We start from the raw sequence: 27741 nt of genomic DNA on the forward strand, positions 1-27741 counted from the left end.
GCTACGCTGACGAAGCATAGGAATTTAGATGGATTTCATATATCCATTATCGAGTAGATTTCTTAGGCTAAGGCTTAGATGCACCAAATAACACCTGCGCGGTGCATACGGTCCACATGAAACTCCAATTTTTTTATATTTAAAGCAATGACTGCATTAGACCTTACTCATACTTTTGAATCAAAAGGGTCAAAGGCCTTTTTTGATACGATTTTTTAAACTAACCAGAAACAACAAACAATACTGCCCAGACCCTTCCAGCGAAAGAGTTCTAATTCTTAATTACAATTTATCACATAAAATATGTCACAACTTCCATCACTTTATGGAAATATATTATAATCCTCCTAAAAGAGTTTATTTAATGTCATTGTTATTTATTATTATAAGATAGAAATAAACTAGCCTTTCTTAGCGACCCCGCCAAAGCGGGGTCTTGCTTGGGTGGACCGCCGGCCCGCGACACACCGAGCCAGTGGACCGCCGCCCCGCGGCACGCCGAGCCAGTGGACCGCCCCCCGCAACACACCGAGCCAGTGACCCGCAAGCCCTCCCCAACCCGAGCTGCAAATTAGCAAAGAACGAACTAACGCCATCCCAAACACACAAAACCCCCCTCGCACAAAACCCCAACACACACGACCTGCCCCCCGCTGAGGCGTGCCCCCAACAGAGGCGTGGCTGCCGCCCAAAAGAGGCTCCCACCAAAAAGAGGCTGTGGCGTGCTCCCCCGCAGAGGCTGAGAGAACCACGCCCTCTGCCATCACAAAATTTTCCCTCAAAAAAATGTGCAAAAAACACTCGCGCTCCTACGCGATTTTTACTCGCACGACTGTCACTGGCGCTAGAGGGCGGGGAGCCTCCTCCTCCCCGTTTTCTGCTCCCCGCCCTCTAGCGCCAGTGACAGTCGTGCGAGTAAAAATCGCGTAGGAGCGCGAGTGTTTTTTGCACATTTTTTTGAGGGAAAATTTTGTGATGGCAGAGGGCGTGGTTCTCTCAGCCTCTGCGGGGGAGCACGCCACAGCCTCTTTTTGGTGGGAGCCTCTTTTGGGCGGCAGCCACGCCTCTGTTGGGGGCACGCCTCAGCGGGGGGCAGGTCGTGTGTGTTGGGGTTTTGTGCGAGGGGGGTTTTGTGTGTTTGGGATGGCGTTAGTTCGTTCTTTGCTAATTTGCAGCTCGGGTTGGGGAGGGCTTGCGGGTCACTGGCTCGGTGTGTTGCGGGGGGCGGTCCACTGGCTCGGCGTGCCGCGGGGCGGCGGTCCACTGGTCTCAATATACTAAAATCCTACTATGCAAATTAGCTTCGAAACAACGAATGTGCTACTATGCAAATGAGGGGCAAGCACGTCTGCACACGGTCTGACCCACTCGACGCCTCTTCGAACGAGATCGGTTTCGAGGCCTCCTCGAAACGTCCCGCTCTTTCCTCCCTTCGATCCCGTCCGTCGACGTGAGTCTGCAGCTGGCCTTCGATTTTCGATTCGGTCCCGTCTTCCTGCCTGAAAATCCTCGAAACAAACTTTTTCTAGGCGGAAGTTGCTTTGCTTGCGGACCTGATTGCCTCTCCGGAGAAAAGGTTACGTCGGGTCGTTAAGCGTGTTAGGCTTTGTCAGCGAGGTCGTTAACCGGCACCTCTTTGTGCGGAGAAGCAATTAAGTGCGGGATCCTCAAGTTTCTGCGAGCTTCGATTTCCTTTGCAGGAAAACCTTGCTGCGTCACAGCTCGGTTCTCCCTTCTGGATGGAAGTTTTGATTCGAGGTTTTTTTGGAATCGAAACAGCTCGCTTGCGACACCTTTCTCCCAAAAGCTCGAGACCGTACGAGCAAAAGTTATGATTGTCATGATTATCTCATTGTTGTTGCTTAAACTACTAGGCACTCTCATGGTTATCATGATCTTTTGGCGATGCGTTCCGATGACGTAGCGATTTGCATTGTTGCAGGGACAGTTTTTTTCCCGGTAACTGAAAAATTCCCTTTTATGGGGGATCGATTGATAAATGACCGTGCAATTTGTGTCAAAACAGTCTCAACAGGACAAAACCATGATGAATTGTCGCGAAGATGATTCCAGGTGCATTTTAGAGCACACGGTTGGAAAGAAAGGTTTGGAAAAAGAAGTCGACATGTTTCTCACAATGGACCCTTGATTTTGGACGCCGTTTTCACTGTGAGTATTGTTTATTCTTTTCGCTCATGTTTCTGTACCTTGCCCTGCCATTTTTCTAACAAAACGCCCTGCCCCTACCGCGAAATATTTGATAGTCGCCCCTTACAACATTGAATTTACCGTCTGTTCTTCTGCTGTTTTTGCAGGACAGTGTCGAGAACACGATTTGAATACCTTTCCTAAATTGAATATTCATCAGGTTAGTGCGTTTGTTTTCGGGGTTATTTTCATCCCTTTTCGTTTATCTACGTTTCAAGATAGAGGTATTTTATATTTTATTATTTATCAATTTGTGCAACGAATTCTCAGCGAATTGTAACGCCTAGATTCAGGAAATTCAAACTTTATAGGACAGTTTTGCCTGACGAGTTGCGAACGACGATCAAGCTACGCCCCCTTTGTGATGTGACCCCATTGTCTGTAAGGTCGTTATTGGGGAAACTTTTTGTGAGTGCGGGTCGTTAACGATCATTAGTGACGCATCGATTAGGAACCTCGATCTTCGATGTCGACATTTGATTTTGGTAAACTTGCTGCGTCACAGTTTTCATTTCGGTTATTCTTGGATTTTTTGCAGGACATTCCCGTGGCAGATAGACCAAAGTATTGTAAAAGATATTCTCATCCAGCTTCATCACACGGTAAGCGATTTTCGATATCAAAGATCTCTTCGTGTTTTACTTCGTTTATACTCAAATTTTGTTTCGCGTTTCTTTATATAAATACGTTGAATGAATTCTTAACGAAAAACCAAGTGTTTATTTAGAAAAATTAAATTTTTCAATGCAGTTTTTCGTCTGTTGCGAATGCCGGTGAAGTTACGCCTCCTCCTAAACCTCGCGATTGATTGATTGCTTTCGCGATATTTTCTACGAATTTTTGCTGCCCCTTTTTATTTAAATATTCATGCTACACCCTTAGTGACAAGATTTAGTAGAGTTTTTGTAAACTTCATGTTGCCCTCATCGTGGTATAGAAATTTAATAACTTTTTCAATACATTTTTCCATCTATTGCAAATGCCGGTGAAGTTACGCCTCCCCTAACCCCTCACAGTTGATTGATTGCTTTTGCGATATTTTAATGGATTGGAAGGAAGCTGCCCCTTTTTGTCAAAATAATCATTCTGCTCCTTTTTTGTACGTGTTTTTCTACCACTTTTAGACCAATTTTACAACTGCTAAGCAATTTTTCCAGCCATTTCCATTTCGACATGGAAACATGCTTTATTGAATTGTTTCTACGCGTACACTGGCGCTGAAATTTAGTAACCATTATTCCTCTTTTTTTCAGGGCATTTGTGAGACGTTTTGACACCACGATTTGAATGAAAGACATTTCTTCTTTGGCCTTTGTTTCGTTATAATTTGATTGATTTAGAGGATCTTTGTATGTTTATTGTAAAGTTGAAGGACAATTCAAGATTTTGCATCCCGCTCTCAAATAGTTTCAGCGATTGATAGGACCCCTATTTCATAGATTTTCATACCCTACTTCCAATTGGTTTTTTTACGAGGATGTTTATGAAACACACGGTTCCCTCATTGTACTTTTACAGAGTTTGCCCCCTATGCGTTATAAACATCTATTAGATTTTGCTTTAAATGAGCTATTTAACTTTGGAGGATCCTCAACTCTAGCCATTTATTGTTACCAATCTTGCAATTGTTTTTTACGAGGATGTTGGTGAAATACACGCCTCCCCCATTGTGATATATTTGAGGGTTTGCCTCAAATATTTTGAAAACATCAGATTTTAGATTTTGCTTTAGTTATGGATTTTATTATGAGGATTCTCCACTCTAGGGTTGGCTCACCAATAGTAACTATTAATTGTTGTTGTTTTCAAAATTAGCAAACATTTTGATAATTATTATGATAATGAAGTAAATATTTGTTTTTCTGCTAGAAATCTGCCATTGAACACAAGTTAGGATAGTTGATAATCAGTCAAGTTTTATAGCATGATCAAAAGTCCTCAAAAATGAAACATTAGTGGTAGTGCTCAAAAATGAAACATTTGTGGAACTATATATATTCTCTTTCGGCAATATTTTAGACACAGGTATTAAGTAAAATTCATATAAAGATTAATTTATTTTCAAATTTGGTCGGGGTGAAGAGGAAATAGATAAATGACTTTGCTGGATGCTTCTTCGTGAAAATATCGAAATTTGACCTTCTCCATATAAAATGGAGGTCGGGGGCAACCAAAAAACAAGTCTATTGCTTTACCAAATTTGAAGGCCTCATCCATTGGTATTAAAATGTCAAAACGAGGCGGAAACGCCCGAGCTGATATTAACACACCACCTAGCAACAATGAAATCACGAGATTTGAATCAGAAAGGAAGATTCTGTTAAAAGTAGCTAGATATATGTGAACTGTACCAAAAATAGCGTTAACATGATTATAATCTCGAAAAATCATCTGACCTATAGACAATTAATTGACAAGGTCTTAGTAGTACATTTAAAACGAACACCACCAACCTCTCCAACAGTTGAATGGTTTCCAAATTGCTTTTATTTGGCAAATAAATCAATTAATTGAGTCCTGGATGATAGACCTACTTATAATACGTACAGTAACAAGGTTCCCACATTAAACGCAATAATTAGGCTAGGCTAACCAGGCTCGCAATTTAAGATGCCTGGGTATTGTCAGAAATTGTAGTATGAAAGAACCATTTCCACAACATCAAACCTACTGTGCACGTGAAGAACGTTGAAGCTACCAATAAATATCGTTTAATTGCTTAAAAATAAACTACAGAATGTTTGAAGCACACGGAAACAGCAAAATCACACCTTTGATAATCTACTGAGTTATTGATTTAAACTTTAACTGCTCTCTCACGCTTTTCCTTCACCAATTTAGCAACCACCTTCACTCTAATAACAAATTATGTAAAAAATCCTTCCCTAATACTGCAATTTTTCAATAATGTCCTTTCGCCTCACAATACATATATACTGCTGTCTTCTGAGACCCATTTCAAGTTTCTCTCAAAATGGCAAACGAGCAGGCCCCAATGGTGACTGCTCAATACTCATTCGATTTAGTCCATGTTCCATAAAAAATATGTCATAAGTTCCCACACTTTATCTAAATAGACTACAATCCACTGAAAAGTTTCTACTGAATGTTATTGTAAATAGACTACAATCCTCCATGAAGTGTTTACTTAATGCTATTGATATTTATTATTATGGAATGGAAGTAAACTAGCCTTTCTTGGCGACCCCGCCAAAGCGGGGTCTTGCAAGGTCCACCTGGCCTGAGTTTCCATTCTTGACGACCCCGCCAAAGCGGGGTCTGGGTGGCCCGCCGGCCCGCGACAGCCCGAGCCAGTGGACCGCCGGCCCGCGGCACGCCCAGCCAGTGGACCACCGGCCCGCGGCACGCCCAGCCAGTGGACCGCCGACCCGCGACACGCCCAGCCAGTGGACCGCCGGCCCCCGACATGCCTAGCCAGTGGACCGCCGGCCCGCGACACACCGAGCAAGTGACCCGCAAGCCCCCGCCCAACCCTAGGTGCAAATTAGCAAAGAACGAACTAACGCCATCCCCAACACACAAAACCCCCTCACACAAAACCCCAACACACACGACCCCAACACACACGACCCCAACACACACGACGTGCCCCCCGCAGAGGCGTGGCTCCCGCACAAAAGAGGCTCCACCAAAAAGAGGCTGTGCCTGCTCCCCCGCAGAGGCTGCAAGAACCACGCCCTCTCCCATCACAAAATTCTTCCTCAAAAAAAAGTGCAAAAAACACTCGCACTCCTGCAGAATTCAGCGAAAAAATCACTCGCGCTCCTACGCGATTTTTACTCGCACGACTGTCACAGGCGCTAGAGGGCGGGGACCTTTCTTTTCCCCTCTCCTCCCCGCCCTCTAGCGCCTGTGACAGGAGTGCGAGTAAAAATCGCGTAGGAGCGCGAGTGATTTTTTCGCTGAATTCTGCAGGAGTGCGAGTGTTTTTTGCACTTTTTTTTGAGGAAGAATTTTGTGATGGGAGAGGGCGTGGTTCTTGCAGCCTCTGCGGGGGAGCAGGCACAGCCTCTTTTTGGTGGAGCCTCTTTTGTGCGGGAGCCACGCCTCTGCGGGGGGCACGTCGTGTGTGTTGGGGTCGTGTGTGTTGGGGTCGTGTGTGTTGGGGTTTTGTGTGAGGGGGTTTTGTGTGTTGGGGATGGCGTTAGTTCGTTCTTTGCTAATTTGCACCTAGGGTTGGGCGGGGGCTTGCGGGTCACTTGCTCGGTGTGTCGCGGGCCGGCGGTCCACTGGCTAGGCATGTCGGGGGCCGGCGGTCCACTGGCTGGGCGTGTCGCGGGTCGGCGGTCCACTGGCTGGGCGTGCCGCGGGCCGGTGGTCCACTGGCTGGTCTCAATGTACTAAAATGCTACTATGCAAATAAGGGGCAAGCAACGGTGATCACGGTCGCAGCTACTTCGCCCCTGTTCGTGTGAGATCGGTTTAAAGGCGCCCTGCCAACGTCCCGCTCTTTTCTCCACTCGACCCCGTCCGTCGGTGGGAGTCTGGGATTTTGCTTCTTTTCTCCCTCTGTCTTGGTTTTCCTGGTCGAAAATTCTCAAAACAAACTTTTTTTCGGCGGAAGTTGCCTTGCTTGCGGACCTGATTGCCTCTCCAGAGAAAAGGTTACATCGGGTCGTTAAGCGTGTTAGGCTTTGTCAGCGAGGTCGTTAACCGCCACCTCTTTGTGCGGAGGGCAATTATCTCCGCAGAGTTGCTCTGCCAAGGCTCTGCTAATCACCGTCGATTTTTTTGGCACGAAAACGGTGCTGCGTCACGGCTCGCTTCTCCCTTCTGGATGGAAGTTTCGATTCGAAATTTTGGGAATCAAAACCGTTCGAATGCGACACCTTTCTCCCAAAAACTCGAGACCGTACGAGCAAAAGTTATGATTGTCATGATTTTGCCCTGTACTGTAATGTACAGTACACCACTGTACGAATCCTTTGTGTTGGGGCTCTGGCTCGACCGTGATTGGTCGAAAGTTTGATCGTTATAAGTACTAAGAATGCGATCTCATTGTTTAAACTAGACGCTCATGCTTATTATGTTCGAATTTAGCTGTATCACTACTTTTTACATCACGTGTCCCTTCGTTTTGCCATCTTTGTTTACTTGGTGAAATCGAAAAAATAAATGTCAAAGCCTCGAAAAACTTCTTCCTGATTTTTTATAAGGGGCTTTGGATTTAAATGAAAATCACACAGATAACGAAAAATTAAGCTAACCAAATCCTGTCCGAGTGGGGGTACGGGCCCCGCCATCCCGCCATCCCCCATCATTGCAACAAAGAATTGACCGTTCAATAAAATCAACAAGAATTTCCTATCCACATGCACTTCACTGAGCATTCCAAACATACGATTGAAGTTAACACGGACGTAAAAATGCCGAAATTTTCGAAAATGAAACTTTACAAGAAAGTTTGTTTTGGTTGCGGACGATTCAGGATGTTTCCCTTCCTAATCAAACTATAGCATTGATGCGAGATCATTAAGTGGCAACCTGATTGTCAGTGCGGATCGTTAGCGATCATTAACCTTTCCCTCTGCAAAGCTCCACGGTGGAAAGCCAACTTTTTCGATTTGCTAAACTTGCTGCGTCATAGCTTGCCCCGCCGTTGTTTTACGCAGTATAAGTCGGTTGACAGCATTTTTCTGATGGAAAAAACTTTCTTAGTCGTTTCGAAAACAAATTGGAAGCTTATCTTTACAATTTCATTTTGTTTGATTGCGAAGGATGCAGGACCTTTCCCTTCTTGATCAAACTATACAAATGAGGCGCGATCATTAAGTGGCAACTTGATTGTCACTGCGGATCATTAGCGGTACTTAGCTATTCATTAACTTTTCCTTCTGCAAAGCTCCACGGTGGAAAGACAACTTTTCTGATTTGCTAAACTTGCTGTGTCATAGGTTGCCCCGCCGTTGTTTTACGCGTTATAACCCCGTTGACATCTTTCAAACTTTACAATTGAGGCGCGATCATTAAGCGTCAACCTGATTGTCACTGCGGGTCGTTAGCGATACTTAGGTACCCATTAACCGTTCTTTCTTGAAAGAACCACGGTGGAAAGACAACTTTTCTGATTTGCTAAACTTGCTGCGTCATAGCTTGCCCCGGCGTTGTTTTAGGCATAAAAAATGACTAGACTTCATTTTCATGAAGCAAAAATTGCCTTCAGTCATTTCGAAAAAAAACTGAAAGTTTATCTTTAAAAATATTTTTCCGTGATATTGGATGATGATTATGTTTACTTTGATACGTAAGGGCTATTCCTTCTATTCACGGTCGCTTTTGAGGAGAAGGGCGATATCCACTCATAGAAAGGCCCTTAATTCAAGCCAAAGGGGCCATAAGCTTGGTGGCCCTCCTATGACTGCCCCGTATGCAGTGCAATTATCATAGATCAGTTTGGAATGGCTTCGAAATTGCTTTTTTGCCAAATTGATTAATTAGTCTTGCCTAACTCACGTACCAATAATCCGTACAGTAACGTGGCTCCAACATTAAAGAGGATCATTTAGCCATGCGGACAACACTCTCGAGTTAAATCGTCCACTATCGACTGCAATGTGAAGGCAAGCTATAGAACAGCTGGGCAAATCACTTCGGGCCCACTAGCTTATAATCTACACTTATTGGCAGTTTTAAGAGCATTTTACGTTAGAAATGATATACCATGAAAAACGTACCACTTGAATTCGAAATTCCATTCCAATTGAACTTTTTCAACGAAAATAAACCCCAATTATGCGAATTTATTTACCTTTGAACAAATAGGAAGGGGTTATAGAAATTTTATCCTTTAATCATAAAATCGTCATTTACCAAAAGTTGCGTGGTGAGAGGTTTCAAAACCAACCCTTTTTTGAAAATGCCCTCCGATATTGTTCACCTGATGCCAAACGAGGACCCCGAAACATGAAATTAGCGCCGCCCTTACGAAAAATTACTACTGTTAATCCAATTAAGGCGCGGTTAAAACTTATGAGGCGAAAATATAAAATTTTGTCTTCTCGAATAGGGAATTGCCATTGAGCAACCATTTTAAGTGACATTTTCTAAACTAGCCACCAATTTCCAAAACTACTTCAAAGTGCCCTTCCAAAGAAGCATAATGGGGACCTGACTAACCGAAATCCTATATTATTAAATTCGAAGTTACTAAAGCATATATCTTAAAGTTTTATTAAACAATAAGGGATTCGCAAAATTACCAACAATAAAGAACCCTGATAATCACTGATCCAATTAAAATTAAAAAAGCTTTTATAAAGATAAAGAATTATTTTTTAATTCAGCATAAAACAAAGAAACATTGCGGATATTCCCTACATTTAAAAAAGGACAAACCGTGGTATTCTCAGTAATAAACCACCCTCTCCAAAAAGTCTCTCAAAATTTATGGGCACTTGGCCAACGACAAAGCAATCCTTCACATCGACTCGCACTTCGTTAAATTAGCTCCAGATATCAGGGCACTTGGCACATACACAGCCATTATATCTATTATTGCTAATTATACATGAGGGAACAATGCTACTCAGTCCCTTGCAGTGAATGACCTTAGGTCCAGATATCTGGGCACTTGGCACAGACAAAGCCGTTACATTTATTATTGCTCATTATACATGAGGAAACAATGCTACCCAGGCCCTTGCAGTGAATGACATTAGGTCCAGATATCTGGGCTCTTGGCACATACACAGCCATTATATCTATTATTGCTAATTATACATGAGGGAACAATGCTACTCAGGCCCTTGCAGTGCATGACATCAGGTCCAGATATCTGGGCTCTGGGCTCTTGGCTCACAAGAGACATGTCAGTCATATTTGCTGATAAACAACGTCTCAATTACAGTTATTTGACAAATTAATTTATTCATTGAGGCTTGGAGGATTCACCTACATTTATAGTCAGTACAGTAACAAGGCTCCCACATTAAACCAAATAATTTGGCTACGCTGACGAAGCATAGGAATTAAGATGGATCTCATATATCCATTATCGAGTAGATTTCTTAGGCTAAGGCTTAGATGCATCAAATAACACCTGCGCGGCGCATACGGTCCACACGAAACTCCATTTTTTTATATTTAAAGCAATGACTGCATTAGACCTTACTCATACTTTTGAATCAGAAGGGTCAAAGGCCTTTTTTGATACGATTTTTTAAACTAACCAGAAACAACAAACAATACTGCCCAGACCCTTCCAGCGAAAGAGTTCTAATTCTTAATTACAATTTATCACATAAAATATGTCACAACTTCCATCACTTTATGGAAATATATTATAACCCTCCTAAAAGAGTTTATTTAATGTCATTGTTATTTATTATTATAAAATGGAAATAAACTAGCCTTTCTTAGCGACCCCGCCAAAGCGGGGTCTTGCTTGGGTGGACCGCCGGCCCGCGACACACCGAGCCAGTGGACCGCCGCCCCGCGGCACGCCGAGCCAGTGGACCGCCCCCCGCGACACACCGACCCAGTGACCCGCAAGCACTCCCCAACCCGAGCTGCAAATTAGCAAAGAACGAACTAACGCCATCCCCAACACACAAAACCCCCCTCGCACAAAACCCCAACACACACGACCTGCCCCCCGCTGAGGCGTGCCCCCAACAAAGGCGTGGCTGCCGCCCAAAAGAGGCTCCCACCAAAAAGAGGCTGTGGCGTGCTCCCCCGCAGAGGCTGAGAGAACCACGCCCTCTGCCATCACAAAATTCTCCCTCAAAAAAATGTGCAAAAAACACTCGCGCTCCTACGCGATTTTTACTCGCACGACTGTCACTGGCGCTAGAGGGCGGGGAGCCTCCTCCTCCCCGTTTTCTGCTCCCCGCCCTCTAGCGCCAGTGACAGTCGTGCGAGTAAAAATCGCGTAGGAGCGCGAGTGTTTTTTGCACATTTTTTTGAGGGAGAATTTTGTGATGGCAGAGGGCGTGGTTCTCTCAGCCTCTGCGGGGGAGCACGCCACAGCCTCTTTTTGGTGGGAGCCTCTTTTGGGCGGCAGCCACGCCTTTGTTGGGGGCACGCCTCAGCGGGGGGCAGGTCGTGTGTGTTGGGGTTTTGTGCGAGGGGGGTTTTGTGTGTTGGGGATGGCGTTAGTTCGTTCTTTGCTAATTTGCAGCTCGGGTTGGGGAGTGCTTGCGGGTCACTGGGTCGGTGTGTCGCGGGGGGCGGTCCACTGGCTCGGCGTGCCGCGGGGCGGCGGTCCACTGGCTCGGTGTGTCGCGGGCCGGCGGTCCACCCAAGCAATCTCTACAATAATACTAATGTGCGGATATGCAAATGAGCCCCGAACAAAAGATCCACACCGCACGGCGGTTCAACCCCTTTTTCTCCCCGAAGGGCAGAGCGGATCTTCCCCGGCAAGGTCTCAAATCGAAGCTAGATAATTGATTTGCTATCATAAAGGTATAATGTTTTTTTTCCTGCCTTTTTTCTCGAGATATTTGGCGTTTTCTGAAGCATCGTCTCGATCACCGTTAGTGCTCTCCGTGGTCTTTGTCCCGTGTTTCTAAAGGTTCTTTCTCTCTCTTTTCTCTTACTCTCTGCAAAAGATTGCCACACCGCCCGGCGGTTCAACCCCTTTATCTCCCCGAAGGGCAGAGCGGATTTTCCCCGGCAAGGTCTCAAATCGAAGCTAGATAATTGATTTGCTATCGTAAAGGTATAACGTTTTTTTTGCTGCCTTTTTTCTCGAGATATTTGGCGTTTTCTGAGGCATCGTCTCGATCACCGTTAGTGCTCTCCGTGGTCTTTGTCCCGTGTTTCTAAAGGTTCTTTCTCTCTCTTTTCTCTTACTCTCTGCAAAAGATTGCCACACCGCCCGGCGGCTCAACCCCTTTATCTCCCCGAAGGGCAGAGCGGATTTTCCCCGGCAAGGTCTCAAATCGAAGCTAGATAATTGATTTGCTATCGTAAAGATATAACGTTTTTTTTCCTGCCTTGTTTCTCGAGATATTTGGCGTTTTCTGAGGCATCGTCTCGATCACCGTTAGTGCTCTTCGTGGTCTTTGTCCCGCGTTTCTGAAGGTCCTTTCTCTCTCTTTTCTCTTGCTCTCTACAAAAGATTTCAAAACTTTTTCCTCCAGCAACCCTTCAATTTGAACGGAGCCTTTTCAAATTCGTTTCGCTTTCCACAAAGGATCCATTGGATTTTTCGTTGTTAGAGGAGAGGATAGCTAATAATAAATCTACGTGCACTGCTGCTTGGCATTTCTTTTCGAACTCGAAGCGATCCTCGACGGTCGTGGTCTGTGCTACAGCTTGGAGCTTCAGTCATTAGTAGCTGCTCTCGATCTCAGGTGAGTCTTCTTGGCTTTTTTTATCAACTGGTTTTTTATTGATCGATGATTGAACCCCGTTTCTTATTTCGTTTGCAAGAGCCATGTAATTCGTGCTTTTGACAATCTTCCTTTTCGTTTTAATAGCTACGTACGTACGGTACACACGCTGCTGCCCGTTTTTTTGGTTCTGCGATGGCTGCTGGCTGTTCCCCTTCTTCGCTGGCATCAGAATCGATGGCAACCGAATACAGGTAAGCGTTGTTGTTCTTACGTGTTTTCGATATTCCTTATTTCAAATGGTTTCGTGCTCATTTCGTGGAAATTTCACTAAAACCGGCCGCTAGACCCCCGCCGCGAACGAAAAATTTTTACTTCTTCTCGTGGTTTTGTGCTAAAAGGAAACTGGATTGGCTTTATTGCAATCAACTGCTGTTTTATTCTTGATGCAAGGAAATTTGATTTTCATAGGAAACCCGTTGTAATGCGAATTATGTGATGCCAGCCCCCAACTTTTTATGCCTAACGAGAATCCTTTGCAGCAACTTTTCCTAACCGCCTTCCTTCCTTTTTTGTAGATGAACGATCGGATTCGCTGACTTTTTGGTACAACAAGTGAGTAATTTTTCGATTAAAAGATTTTCCCACCGAGACAAATAGGATTTGCCTGCCTCTCAAGTTAGAATTATTTATATCTTTGACAGCATTTTCGCAATTGTAAGTGAATCATTCTAGAAACCATTTCAAATGACTTTATGCTTATTTGGGCGAAATCACACTAAAAACCGGTTGCTAAAAGGAGTCCCGCCACGAACGTGTTTCTCTTAATGTTTTACCTCTTCGTAGTTTTGTCCTTAAAGGAAAATGGATTTGCTATATTGCTCGCTTAACAAGAACAATTTCAAATGATTTTATGCTTAATTTGATGAAATTATACTAAAAACCAGTCGCTAAAGGGGTGGCTAAGCTCTCGGGGCGAACGTTTTTTCTGAAATTCTACAAAGCATTATGACCATCGATTTCCTTAGAACGTGCTTTCATTAACCATGGAATAACATCTTCATTATTTTTTTGTTCTTCATCTAGACCAAAGACCGTTTCAAGCAATAATTATGACGCAGACGTGATTCTTGGACCTTCGAAAGGAAATTTATGGCATTTATGCTGGCGTTAAATCGAACAAAGAAACAAGAAAAAACCATGACTGTGGAGAAAATTACTAAATCTGTGAAGATTAGCAGTTGTCCATGAATTGTATTTTGTTAATTTGTTGTTTGAGTAAGAATCCTTTCTGATGCACGAAACTTTTGCTGTTTTCTATCTTTCAATTTCTTAAGTGCTTTGTTGCTGTAGTGTTTTAAAAGCTAATTGTGACGAAGATATGATACCAGGCCCTCAAATGAAATAACTGTATAATTATTTTAATTTTTGGAGTTTAGATGAGAAATCGTTAAAATTTTTTATGAATCAACATACTTTTTTAGGAATTTTTATTCTTAAGAAATTTTCAGATGATGTTTGTCTAAACGAGCACCATGGACCAATAACGGCTAACAGGAATATTGTGTTGGAAAATTTTAATATTTGATTCAGAATAAACAGGGAGCTTTGAGGGTGGCCCGCAATTATGTCTTAAAACAGCATCACAAGTGAACAAAGATTGAACGAAGTGCTTTAAAATGAACATTACAGCTCTAAGAATGACCTTAGAAAATATTTAAAAAAAGCCCCTTTAAGTCGACAAGGGCTAAGAGTGTACGACTAGAAAATTTTAAAATTTGTTGGAGAACTTTAAAATTTGATTCTGACTAAATAGGAGAACTTTTAGGAATAACCCATGAAATTGTGTCAACGAGGATTAATAATTGGTGGGGGCAGGCAGAAGCATGTTGTTGTCAAGCTTTAAAGTAGAATTCAGAATAATAAGCAGAGCTTTTAGATAAGCCTGCAAAGTATTTCAACGATTCGTCAAGAGATAAAAAAAGATGGACACTTAAAAACATTGCAATTAGAATAAACAGGAGAAATGAAGAGGGTAACACGTGAAAATATTTAAACGAGGACCACGAATAGACCGGGGCTTGCAAAATGTTTTTAAACAACTTTCAACCCTGCCTCTACATGACAAATGTAATGTATCAAATTGAAAGTATGCACATTTCGATTAACAGAAGACTAGCTCCCCTACGAAGCCCGCTACGCGGGCTTGCCAGTGGCCCTACGGTTGAATATTAAGATTAGCCTTGGAAAGACAAGAGTGGCCCTACAGTTGAATATTGAGATTAGCCTTGGAAAGACAAGAGTGCCATAAACCTCGATTCCAAAATGAGAAGAGGTCACGTGATAAAAAAATTGCTTGCACTCCTGTGCGAATTAAATTCACACTTTTGTGACTATCGCTAGGAAGGGGGGAGCCTCAACCCCATCTTTCTTTTAAGGCTCCCCCCTTCCTAGCGATAGTCACAAAAGTGTGAATTTAATTCGCACAGGAGTGCAAGCAATTTTTTTATCACGTGACCTCTTCTCATTTTGGAATCGAGGTTTATGGCACTCTTGTCTTTCCAAGGCTAATCTCAATATTCAACTGTAGGGCCACTCTTGTCTTTCCAAGGCTAATCTTAATATTCAACCGTAGGGCCACTGGCAAGCCCGCGTAGCGGGCTTCGTAGGGGAGCTTAATCTACTCATTGAAGTATGCATTAGAAATTAGATTAGAATTGAGTGTGATTAGAGAAGTCATAGGATTAGAACAGATCGAAGCTGGAACCTTACTTGAATTTACGTTGAATAATTGAAGCTATACAGTCCTCTATTGGAATTAGAATTTGAGCCTAAACAATATATCGTTGTCTTTCTGATCCTGTATCTGTAGTACTGAACTTGAGCCACCAGCATATAGCAAATGATCACACCTTTAAAATACCTATATTAGTAGTAGACTCTGTCAGTCAATAATGACTATGGTTTATATCACGAAATTTTTAAAGTCAGTAAAAATGAATGTTCAAAGCTTGCACTTGTTCAAGTGGCTGATAAGTCCGATACGGGCATGGCAGTCTTTCCCACATTTTCATATGAAGTCACTTCTGATGTTATCCTGACACACTTTTCTTTCAGCATGCTTGGTACCAGCACGGTTTTGTTGCCTCCATGCCGGCCGATCGGTAGCAAGCAACTCCCAATCGTCAATGCTTGAGGCTTTGAGATCACGTTTGCACACATCCTTGAAGCGTAGGAGTGGCCGTCCGGTGGTACGAGCTTACCATATAAAAGTTGTTTTGGGATTCTATCAATTTCCATTCTTTTTACGTGCCCAAGCCATCTGAGACGACGATGGCTGAGAATTGACTGAATACTGGTGGAATTTGCTCTTTTCAAGACCTCAGTACTGTGGATCCTGTCTTCCCAGTGGATTCCAAGGATTCTTCTCAAATGACGTAGATGGAAGCTATTCAGTTTAGGTTCTTCCTTACTGTAGATAGTCCACGATTCACTACCATACAGAAGTGTACTAAGTGCACATGTTTTATAGATTTGCATTTTGGTATTGATGATGAGATTTCGTTTTTTCCAGACTCTCTCTTCTAATTTGGAAAAGGCTGCCGCAGCTTTCCCTGTTCTTGCATTTATTTCGCCTGTAAGGAAGAGGCCACTTGATATAGTTGATCTCAAGTAGTTGATTTTGTTTGCATTTTCAAGCTCGTTTCCATCTATTTTTATGCTTGTATTTGGATCTGTTACTCATTGAGCAAGTATCTTTGTCTTCTTGATGCTTATTGTCGGACCAAAGGCCTTACATGCATGGAATAGCTTGTCCAATAGCTTCTGGAGACCAGCTTCAGAATGTGCCACTATTGCAGCATCATCAGCAAAGAGAAGATCTCTAATTAGGGCTGAGAGTACCTTGGTCTTGGCACATAGGCAGGCTGTGCTGTAGAGTTTGCCATCACGGGTTCGGATGTAGATACCTTCTGAAGGGTCACCAAAGCGTACATTAACATAAGAGCGAAGAATATTCCAAGCAGGGCTGGAGCTGATACATCTTCTTGTTTAACTCCACTCTCAATGCTGAATGGTTCAGATGTATTCCCATCAATAGTAACAGTACCTTTCATTGTTTCATTGAAGGATTTTATTATGCTGAGCAAGGTGGGGGGACATCCTATTTTTTCAAGTAGTTTAAACAGTCCACTTCGGCTTACTAGGTCGAATTCCTTTGTAAGGTCAAAAGCAATGAAATGTGGCATTCTTTGTTCTCTGCATTTTTCTTAAAGCTGGCGTAAAGAGAATATCATTTCTACTGTCGATCTTCCTCCCTGAATCCACACTGTGAGTCAGAGTAGACACGTTCAGCAAGTTTTTGGAGTCTTCCTAGCGCAACCCTAGCATAAAGCTTCCCAACAATCAGAAGTAGCGATATACCACAATAGTTGTCGCATAAACCACGATCACCTTTTTTGAATAATGTTGATATGCTAACGTCTCTCATTTCTTGAGGCACAGCCTTTTCTTTCCAGCATTGCAAGAGGAGATTGTGTAGTGGCTTTAAAAGGATACCCTTTGCATGTTTTATTTATTCTGGAGGTATACCATCTATAGCCGATCAATAGCCTTGCATACTTCATCAAGGGTGGGTTCAGTGTCTAGTTCGAACATAACAGGAAAATTTGGAATTGCTTTCAGGGCTTCAGGTGTTACTTTGTTTTTGGTATCCTTTTTATACCCTATCAAATATGTTTTTGGTATCCTTTCAAATAATTAAAGAGACTAGCTACAGTTAAAATACCTATAGTACACAATTGATTACCTGGTAATAAGAAATAAATAAATAAATAAATAATCAACTACAACCGAAAATACACTTAAAGCACAAATTACAATACTGATTATTGCTTTTTAGTAACCTTAATTGAATTTGCCTGTTTCTCTACTTTTAGTACACTTTTTCACGCTTTTCTACCTCCAAATGAAAACTTATATCCGGAGTTTTTAGGCAACTGAAAGGCAGTATCTGTATTTGGCAGTATCTGTGTGCCTTTGCCTTTCTTTCCCACAAAGAGATCTCGAAGAATGATAAGGGCTTACACCAGGAGCGGATCCAGCAAAAACCTGACTGAGTTCCAGGCCAAGGCTAGGGACTTTCAGATAATGCATTGATAATTGTGCATAAGACAACATTATTATTCATATTTATGCATTTTGGTACCATTGAGGGTACTATCCACTCACTAACTCTAGATTATAGATTTCTTTCCGACAAAAAACAGTGCCTCTGTGAAAATTGTTGCAACCCTCCTCCTTTCACAATACCCTTTTGTTTGTCTTGGATAGAGACTACGATAAACCTTTGAATTTTTAGGTTACTTGTTTCAGGCAACACTTAGATATATGTTGGAAAACTGACTGAGTTCTGTGCATCAAGGAACTCACTCTGGATCCGCCTCTGCTTACACCACAACATACATTGGTTTGACGCTTAAGTTATATCGTTCTAAAATATATAGCTAGTCAAATAGATCCCTGGCTTTGATCACAGGAGAAATTTTGGTTCCTAGCGATTCTCAAAATATATTCTCATTCATGCGTTTACACGGGACCGGTTCCATTTGGCGATTCAAAGTACCGACGCATATAACTGAACGCGCCAACTCAACATTTCGCTAGCGTAGATTCCGATTTCTGATTGGCTGAGAGATTCAAAATCTCTTGTTGGCCAATCAGAGTTAAGAAATCCTGGCACTGGTCAGCAAACTTTCATATCTTTACATAAAGCTATAGAAAATCGTACAGAGAATTGGACCTTCTTATTCGTCTGTTGTTGCTAACCTTAAGCATTGAGCGAACATTGTTGTCTTTAATTACAAATGCTACAAAATTTCACGTTGTTTCGAATAGCGACTGACTTTGTATTAGTGAATCAGAAGAAGTTTAAATGCGGATAACTGTTCGAATTCTTAACTATCCTCGATTTGATAGTACGGAGAGGCAAAGCTAATGGAAATGCAGGGTAAAGAAACAAATTTTGATGCCAGTATACTGATTTTTGTAACTCTCCTTACTATCCTTACTCATTTGAAACCTTCTTTCAGGACCGTTCCAAATGGAGCTTTTTCTAGGCGATCCCTACTTGGTACAGCTAGCAGTTCCATTTGGAATGTTCCAACGGGCCCCATGTAAATAGATGACCTAAATAGAGTCATTTAAGTACGGTTCCGAATGAAACCGATTACATGTAATCACTGCCTCTGTATCAAGGGTATTCTGAAAGCGTCGAAGCTGCTGTCAGTCACAATAGAGTTCTAAAGTGATGACGTCACAAAAAATCTATTTTAAGAACTCTTGAATTTAGATTCCATAGCCTGAAAGAGCATCATGAAATTCCTCTAAATATGCAAAATCAGTCAAATGTGTTACCAATTGGCTGAGATATGGTCACGTGTGTATTGGCTTTTTCCCAATCAAACCTCTATGTTTTTTTCTCTGTCCATAACTTTATGAACAGAGCAAAAATAACAGTGATCCGTTAGCAAACTTCAAATATTTCATTGTGATTAAGATTCAAAAATTCTAAGAATAGGTTTTGATGACGTCACACTTTAGAACTCTATACTGCTGTCGGGATGATGTCCAGCTGCTCTACATAGATACTTTGTATCACAAGCTTAGATAGACACTTCGAAGGTATTAAACTTGAAAGTCTTTACTCTTTGTTATAAAAAAGATAAAGGAATAGATCAAGAGAAGAATCCTGAAGAGCTCCTCAATACTCTCTCTACTATAATCCGCTCCAATAAATCCACAACACTGTTTTCAGTTTTCAAGATAACTGTCAAATACGTTTCTAAAGAACTGGAAAAGACATTCATTCACTCATTGATTTGGAAATCGACGTAGTTAAGAGATATGCTGTAATTTTGTAGAGATATGCAACCAATGTTTAAGAGGGCAGGTTTAATTGATCTTAAGGCTAACATAATCTGCTTGCCTGAAGTAGAGGCTAGAAAGTACGAGGGGCTTCTCCATAATAACTTATTATCTCCAGGTGAAGGCGCTAAATCTCCCGGAATGACAATTATTTACCATTTTCGGTCTGCATCCTGTAAATGTTTGAGTTGGGTCCTTTTTCGGCTACAGTGGGGATTATTATACACCAGAGTCCCCCGCCCAAATAACTGTCAAATTGTATACATTTCCTTGATAACGGTGTACTGAATATGAATAATACAATGGCACTCCCCCCTTAATACCCCTTCCTCCTCAATATGACTTTCGTTCCGACGACACTTGTTTCCGTTTCAAGGAAAAAGCACTGGAAAACAGGAGCCTGTGTTGAACTGTTGTGTTGAAGCGTTCGGGGCGGATCTAGAAATTATTCTGAGGGGTTCTAAAACGTAAGGCTTGGTAACCCAGGGTGTTGCTATGCACAAACTCCGTACCCCTGCTAATAAGCCATAATGAAATGAAAGCCTTCCATAAACTAAAAAGCCTGGATGCCTTGATTTATATAGTAATTTTTGGTATCAGCTTTTATGCCAATTGAACGCAATTTGCAGCTCGCCCCTCTTATATTCACTTAGGGTACAAAAGTATAGAAACTGTAGTCAAAGATGATATGATGGCCCGCAGTGGCAAAAGGCCCGAGCCCACAAATTTTCAAAGCAAAATTTAATTTTTGACTCTTTGCAGCCATTTATTAGAACTTGATCAGCTTGACGAAAAAAATAACGTGGCTGGTGGAATGAAGCCCTTGAAGTGCAGTGCAAAAGTTGAACACAGGGATTCAAACACAGCATTCAAACCAAACAAAGAAGGCCCTGAACGTTTCGCTATGGGCCTGGCGTTTTGAGTATTTTTATGTATTTGAAATTCTTAGAGAAAAAAGGATTCGCAGGAATATAAGTAGGTATAAAAAGGAAACCCCTTTTGGTCAATAATAGTAAGGGCAAGTTTTTGAGATGTTTTTTATGTAGTTCTTGAATGATTAAAAAAAGAATAACAAGGGCTCGGGCAAGCTTTATCCTCTGAATACAAATCATACCTCATGGTCTATGAATAAGACATGAAACACGGAGTTGAAACTTGAAACCGTTCTGTTATATAAACCACAGCGTTTACAAGTTCTGCCGTTACAGCATCGAGCATCAGGTAAAGATCGTCAAAAGATCCACGAAAACATATTGCAAATTTGCGCCTAAGCATTCGTCGCGTGCTGTATCATAATTCAACTCCCCCTGGTCAACCTCAACTCCCCCTGTTCAAGCTCAACTCCCCCTGGTCATAAAACCACTTATACATTTGACTGTAGATTGAAGCGAAGAAACTCCCCCTGGTTTGTCGGTATTCTTTGATGTTTTGGATTTTTGAAATCCATGGGTTCTCGCGCCAAAGTTTAGAACCCCTCGACCTGGCACCGTGATTGGCTAGATTCACTTCCACGGGTGCAGAAACTCGTATAATTTACAGGCCACGGGTTCCTTAAGTGGCTGGATATAAGAGGAGACAATGCTTTCCGAGTCTGTAGAATGCTATACAGGACAACCAGGGGGAGTTTCATAACACTTCAATGCATGGACTGAAATAACAATGTTGAACAGTTGTGAGACGGGGCATTGAAGCGGAAATAACAATTTCAGGAGATGTGCATACTTCCCGGTATTATTTAAATGGTTTAAATAATAATAAACAAAATTGCGGTAGAATAAGCTTTAATCCCCAAAAAGTTTTTTCTCAAATCTGAGGGGTGCTCGAGCCCCCTTCGCACCCCACTGGATCCGCCCCTGGTTCTAATTGTCTACTGTACAACTGTTTGCAAAACTCTAGTTGACGTTGGATTTATTTCTTCTGGTATGGGCTTGGTTTTGGCTTGGTAATCGTAATCTAAAACGTTTTTTGCTAATCCTTAAGAGCAATGAAATCGCTGGATTTTGCGGGATTTATATTAGCTGTCAGCAAACAGTTCGACTTGACAGTTTATAAACATTTATACAAAATTTGGTTCCCTGCGCAGTAACCTCTTTGAAGCAGCAAATCAGATGACTGAATAAAACCAGCAACTGTGTGAGATGGTTCTTAGATTGCAACAACGTGCTTCAAAGATACCACATAAAGCCCCCGTACAAAACCAATTGGAAATGGAAGCCAGGGACTTATACTGGATAGCAGCTTTGATTATCGGTTCGTCAGCAATAGCTGCAAATTTGACTGTGATTGTGACGTTTTGTCGCTTCAAAAGACGAATTTTGCGTCGCAAAGTCAACAAATTTCTGCTATCACTTGCCTTCGCAGACCTGCTTGTCGGCGTGTTCAGTGTGTCCTTAGCGTCGTGCTTGCTGTCCAACCAACGCGGAATGGTATACAAAGTGGCTGGTAACATTCCCCTCTTTGGTAGTTTTTTCGCATCCATTTTGTCTCTGTCGCTGCTGTCTTTTGACAGACTAATAGCAGTTGAAATGCCGCTAAGGTATTGCTCGATTGTGACTTGCAGGCGCATAGCAGTTGCTCTTGCTTCAAATTGGGGATTTACCTTTCTAATGTGTGTACAGCAATATTCTTTTTATTTTGGCTTTTCTTACCGAGTTGAGCTCAGAGCACGTGGAACAATAATGATTATATGCTTTTTCGTTGGTGCAACGATACTAACCCTCACAAATGTGTTACTGTACAAAGCTACAAAGGAGCAGTATTTAAAGACTACAGAAAGTGAAGGTTTCTTTCATATAGAGAAAAGCTGCGGAGAAGATACCGGGAGAGGCGATACGCCGAAAAGGAGACGCCCAAAGATGTCGGATCTAGCAGCAACTAGAGAATGTTTATGCATCGTTCTAGTTTTCATTTGCTGCTACCTGCCGTTGTCGTTTTACCGTCTTATTTATACATACGGCTTTACTTTCAATGATTTGCACGGAAGGAGAATATGTCTTTTAATTGCGCTACTTAGTAGTGTTATAAACCCATGGATCTATTTTTTCAAGCGAAAGCATTTTAGGGCCTTACTTTCAAAAAGACCTGCAAAACCGGATGAAGAAACTTTCAATCTGTAAAGTTACACGAATGAATAATAAATGCAAAGGGAACATTTCTTGCAATATGTCAGATAACAAGGGATTTTAATTTATCCAAGCAAGCAATAAAGCGATTATATAATTGTTGTTAACTAGTATGAATCCATGCTGCCCATAATCTGCTATCGATATACAAATCTGTATATAAGAAGAAGAGCTGCTAAATCATGACCATGTGCGAAAAACCTCCAAAGAAAACACCAGAATATTCAATCAAAATTACTGTTTACTCGTCTGTCATAAAGTGCTTAATGCTATATAGGCAGAACTGTAAACGCAACAGTTGCCTGATTACTTGATTAAGTTTGAAACTCGGTCAGAGAAGCAACTTAAAACCGTCCTGTTCTATACACCAAAATCGTAACGTACGAATTCGTCGGCAAGAGTAAGCAAAAGTAGCTTGCCCTGGGTACCAGAGCCTCATTAATCCGGAGATAAAGTATTGCAGACAGCTGCGATTTCTCATTCAAAAAGATTTTCTGAGACTGGAGACTCTGGTACTCTGGGAAGATGTACCTGAATTAGATTTGCACTTTTGTTTGTGATCACAACTTCCTCTTTATTGCATTTTTGCATATTTTGCACATTTTACTTGTATCCTTTATTGACCATGTGTACTATGTTGAAGGTATTAACAGACTAACGCAGTTTGATTAACGCAGAGGTAATAATATGAATAACTGACTTACCTAATACAGAAATACTCTTTGATATATTTTTTTGTAATGTTCTAGAAGTTTCTAGAAAAGTATCATTCCAGAAGGTTCGCGGAAGTATTTATTTTACAAAAAATAGAATTCAACTAATACTACGAATGTACTAGAATGATATGAAAATATGAAAAATAAACTAGAATGTTATACAGTAGCTAAACAATCTGGTAAGAGTGTATGTTTCCAACATATTATTTAGAATAAGGCATATTTCGTAGCGATAAAATTGTCATCATCAATAGAGTAATACACATAATAGTAAAAAATGCCAAGCAAATTAGTCCGAATATGACTAGCAGAGTGAAGAGAAGACAGCTATAAATTCTGACATATTCCGTAAAACAAGTTTATTTCGGCTTATATATGAGCTGTAATTACATTATTGGTGTTTCATCGACAAAATTAAGTTTATCTGAGGTGTAGAAATAAATTTTGTAGAAAATATAAGTTGCAAATGTATGAGGATATTAAATCAGAAAAGAGACTTATCCATTGGTTTGACAAAGTCTATCGCCTCTTCCGTGATCTGATGTGTACTCGCATAACGATTAAGCAACCATCTGTATGTTTTATTAACATCAACCTAAGTTCTAGAAGTAGATCTCTTCTCAGCAAATTTCTCTCCCTATTTTTACCTAATGCAGGATCAAAGTCATATTAAAATAATTTTATTAAAACAACTTCAAATTCAGTACGGGAAAAACAAAAGAATTACATAAAAACTGCAAGTCAAGGTGGATAATACCCTGGGTTCCAGAGCGTCAAGTGTAGCAAGTGGGACGTCGAGGAAATACACTGACGCTCTGGAACCCAGGGTAGGTAGATAAGAAATTTTAATTAAAGTATCAATCACGTGGGATTAACCTGAAAAATTGGTTCTAGTATTCCCTGACCGGAAGTATGCTGATGACTCGAAAAGTACTAGGGATTGAGGAAGTTTGAAAAGATGACGAAATGTGAAATTTCAGGCGGAAATAGTTTATAATGAGGACATTCAAATGTTATAAAAAGTATTTTTAGTTTCTCTTGTACCTTGATTGTTAGATATACTAGGAAAAAATGTTAGATATTTTATAGATTTTATGAAAAGAACACATTCCGGCCCTTCCGTTTTGGAAGCTTTCTAGCATCTTCATTTTTCCAAATATAAGAATATACTTCAGATATAATCGTAAAATCTGGCTATTCTCGGGAGTTTAGAAACGTTACATAACAAATTGGAATGGCATGAAAAAATTGATGTTTCATTCAACGATCTTTTGGTGATACAAAAATTAAAAATGGCTTTGACAAAGCAAACATTTGAGCTGGAGCTTTTCGTCTGAAACTCTTCAGAGTATAAAACGTCAGAACATAAATCAAAACACTATGCTAGGAAATATATATACCCAGTTGTGGATCGAAATAGGCCAATCAGAAATGCGAGCACATGACTGTTGAGGCTGTCCAATCAGTGCCGCTTGCCTATTGAAAATGTTACCAATGGAGTCCTAGGGTGAAAACGAACTCCTTCTGTCTACACCGCTTTTGTAATCTTTTGTGAATCTCCCTTTGTCTGCATCGTTTCTCTTTCAACTGATAGCATTGATAATCATTACGTTGTATGGAGTCAATGGACAGGTGATAAGCACGTAGTTATGATAACTTGGTCTATACCAATCATTAGGTATGATATCATGCTTTTTGGATCGATATCCTTGAAGATAAAATCAAAAGCTGTCATCATTTCAAAGAAGAATGATACAAAAGAAGAATCCATTATACGAGTTGTCTATCAACAGCTGCAAAACCTGATTTTTAGAACCTTTTAGATTTTAGATATTGCCAGGGAATAAGCCATGAACGATTTTGTTTGTTATGGTTAAAGGCGGGCATCTAAAGACACACTAAAGCTTTTTACTTGAGAGAATAGTGATAAAAAATGTGATCCTGCGGGTCTAGAACAACCTAAAATACTTTTGGAATCGCAAAGGTTTGTTATGAAAACATTTAATCTACTGCTGGTACTCCAGAATATTGCACCCAAACATTTCATCCAATCTTCAATTTCTCATCATATTCATCAATCTCTGTTTACATTCAACGCCTACACTCTACACTTTACACTCCCAATCTGTATACCGCAAAAATAATTTCTCTAAAGACACTCCCAATTACAAAACATAACAATAAAAGGTATTAATGAGCTAAATATTAGTATTATGTGATTTGCACAATTGCTCTGTAGCCAATCATATATAAAATCTCAAGATGAAGTGTCAAGCTTAACAAATTAGTCATTAGTGTAACATAAAAACAACAAGAATATCACTTATTGCGATGCTTGCGTGGGACTGTGATGCTGCGCAGCGCAAAGTTCCCCCACACGGTTGCTTAACGGAGGATATACGATAATTGCCAAAAACAGGGTTTGCAGCCCCATGCTCCAACGCTCTGTGTTTCAAATTAGTTTGCTTGTTATTGTTACAACCTACCGCTGGGTCATTTTTAGCATACTTACTAAGAGAGAGGGGCGATTGCCCCTCAAGCCCAAATAATTTTCTATTGTTTTAAACAAAAGGCAATTGTCATTTTTATTCACCTCGAAAATGCTCTGACTTGTCTCAAGGTGGTTTCAGGTGACTTGCATGAGATTTCAGATGATTTCACGTGATTTCAGGTCGTTTCAGGTGATTTCAGGTGATTTTAACTTTAATAACATACGGTCTAAAAGTCTAAATAGATATATTTAGCTTGAAGATAATAAAAACAAAGCTATAATTAAAGAAGATACTAGGAAAATGAACAAAAAGGGGCTCCCAGTTAAAAAGAACTGCTACTACGTAAGATCTGTTAGAGTAAGCTTTCCAAAGTTGTGTTAGAGTTCACTTTCCAAATATTTTCTAAACCTATTATTGCAAGAAAGTCAGGGGGCTATAGCTGTGCGGTGCCTGGGAATAACAGAAAGTTGGCCACTCTCCGCACTCTAAGTGGAGGTCTTTTCGTGTCAGTAAATCGAGCCACAGAACCTTTTTGTCCTCAGCCACTGGTCCTCTCAAGACAATCTGGCTGCTGCTAGAAAAATTTTTTCGAGTTTCTCGATCTTGTATCCGCGACCAAAGTTAATCAAGCTCGGGACCTACCTGGCTAGGGCTTACTGAGAATATATTTGGGTATACCTTCTAACTTATATAGCTTTCTACTTTTCAAAAACTCAAATAAACAAAAAATTTAATTCTTGTTGAAGCAAGGGCCTTGCATTATTCTTTAATTATTCTTAAATTTCGGCGATTTTGAGCCTTAATATTCTTATAGACTATATTCCTATATAAAAAGTGTGTACACTGCATATTTCCCGAAGTTTCCATTTACAAAATCACACTTTTAGTATGTCAATTTGCTTTGTTACACACTCGACGTACAACTCGCTGAATCGCACTGACTAATGGAAAATTTCGACCTTACTCTTCTCCTACGTATAAATACCTTTTTAATAGTTCAAAATAATTGAATGAACGATCCTGGATTTCCATTACACTCATTCTTCTTATAAGAAACAAAGGTCGATGTTGAGTACTCCAGTTTCTTAATGTTTTGGAAATTTCAATACTCATTGTTTCTGAAGAGTTTTTTAATTATTTATGATGTCATGAATTTTATATTTGGGGTTCCTTATAATTAATTTTTCATGCTAGGAAGAAATTTTAGTTAATGTTAGGAACTATAACAGAAGATGAGAGACTTTGAATCAATTTTTTTTACTTTTCCAAAGACAGTAACACCTTTGTAGAACAAAACGGAAAAAACAGCAACAAAAAATGACTATCAAATCTTACTAAAGTAAAAGTACTTCAATTCCATCAATGTCTTTTAAAGAAACCTCTTGCAATTTTCTGTTGCACCATGATATTGCTCCAACAAAAAACTTTCTTCATAAAAAACTTTCAATTTTCTGCCAACAAGCTCATGAGTGTAGTCAAGGTCAGCTTCATAATCGACCTTTTCTTTCTCGTTGTCAATGTGCTGTTCAAAGTTCTCTGTGATTTCTTTGTTGTCAACTTCTTTATGACTTGCTACTGCTGGTTACTCACAGGCTGGTACCTCTGCTGGCCCGGTCATTGGTAAAGGAGGTGGAACAACAACATGAATTTTAAGGATTTCTTTAATCGTCGGCAGATCCTTCAACTGTTATCAAACATCCGGTTTTCTCGATGCATCTGGACCTAACTTTGTCAAAATCTTCAGCAGAAAACTTTTCTGTAGCATTTCCAACCCAAAGAGTCAACAATATTAGTCTCTTTTTGCATCGAGAGAATCTTCAGAGTTCATAACCACAAATCTATACTAGAAATAGCTCTTGCTAGTACTGCCCGCAAACAATTAGTTCCTTGATAATGATTGTTTTGAAAATGTAGGTCAGGATATTCGAAGAAGACACCATCTTGGGTTTTCACAATTCTATAAAAACAGCTGCTCTAGTTG

At 40.8% G+C, this 27741-nt stretch overlaps 1 protein-coding gene and 2 long non-coding RNA genes across 3 annotated transcripts; all 3 read left to right on the forward strand.

Annotated features, from left to right (window-relative positions):
- Positions 1–433: 433 nt before the first annotated feature.
- Positions 434–4037, forward strand: LOC148958464 (uncharacterized). The gene is made up of 4 exons (XR_016144628.1): positions 434–2169; positions 2316–2368; positions 2747–2810; positions 3462–4037. It is a non-coding gene; the product is annotated as an uncharacterized LOC148958464 (long non-coding RNA).
- A 7446-nt stretch (positions 4038–11483) lies between these two features.
- Positions 11484–16981, forward strand: LOC135693482 (uncharacterized). The gene is made up of 4 exons (XR_016144637.1): positions 11484–12527; positions 12654–12760; positions 13085–13121; positions 13593–16981. It is a non-coding gene; the product is annotated as an uncharacterized LOC135693482 (long non-coding RNA).
- A 2094-nt stretch (positions 16982–19075) lies between these two features.
- Positions 19076–26785, forward strand: LOC135685586 (beta-2 adrenergic receptor-like). Its single transcript, XM_065201570.2, has one exon. It carries the CDS (start codon positions 21569–21571, stop codon positions 22544–22546), a length of 978 nt encoding a protein of 325 aa, XP_065057642.2. The 5' UTR covers positions 19076–21568; the 3' UTR covers positions 22547–26785.
- The last annotated feature ends 956 nt before the right edge of the window (positions 26786–27741 follow it).

This window comes from Rhopilema esculentum, chromosome 15, assembly GCF_057945365.1.
Source record: "Rhopilema esculentum isolate cy_ngs chromosome 15, ASM5794536v1, whole genome shotgun sequence".
Taxonomy (NCBI): domain Eukaryota; kingdom Metazoa; phylum Cnidaria; class Scyphozoa; order Rhizostomeae; family Rhizostomatidae; genus Rhopilema; species Rhopilema esculentum.

Coding starts and splice junctions, on each gene's coding strand:
- LOC135685586 (XM_065201570.2), top strand. CDS start 21,569: ATGGTTCTTAGATTGCAACAACGTGCTTCAAAGATACCACATAAAGCC.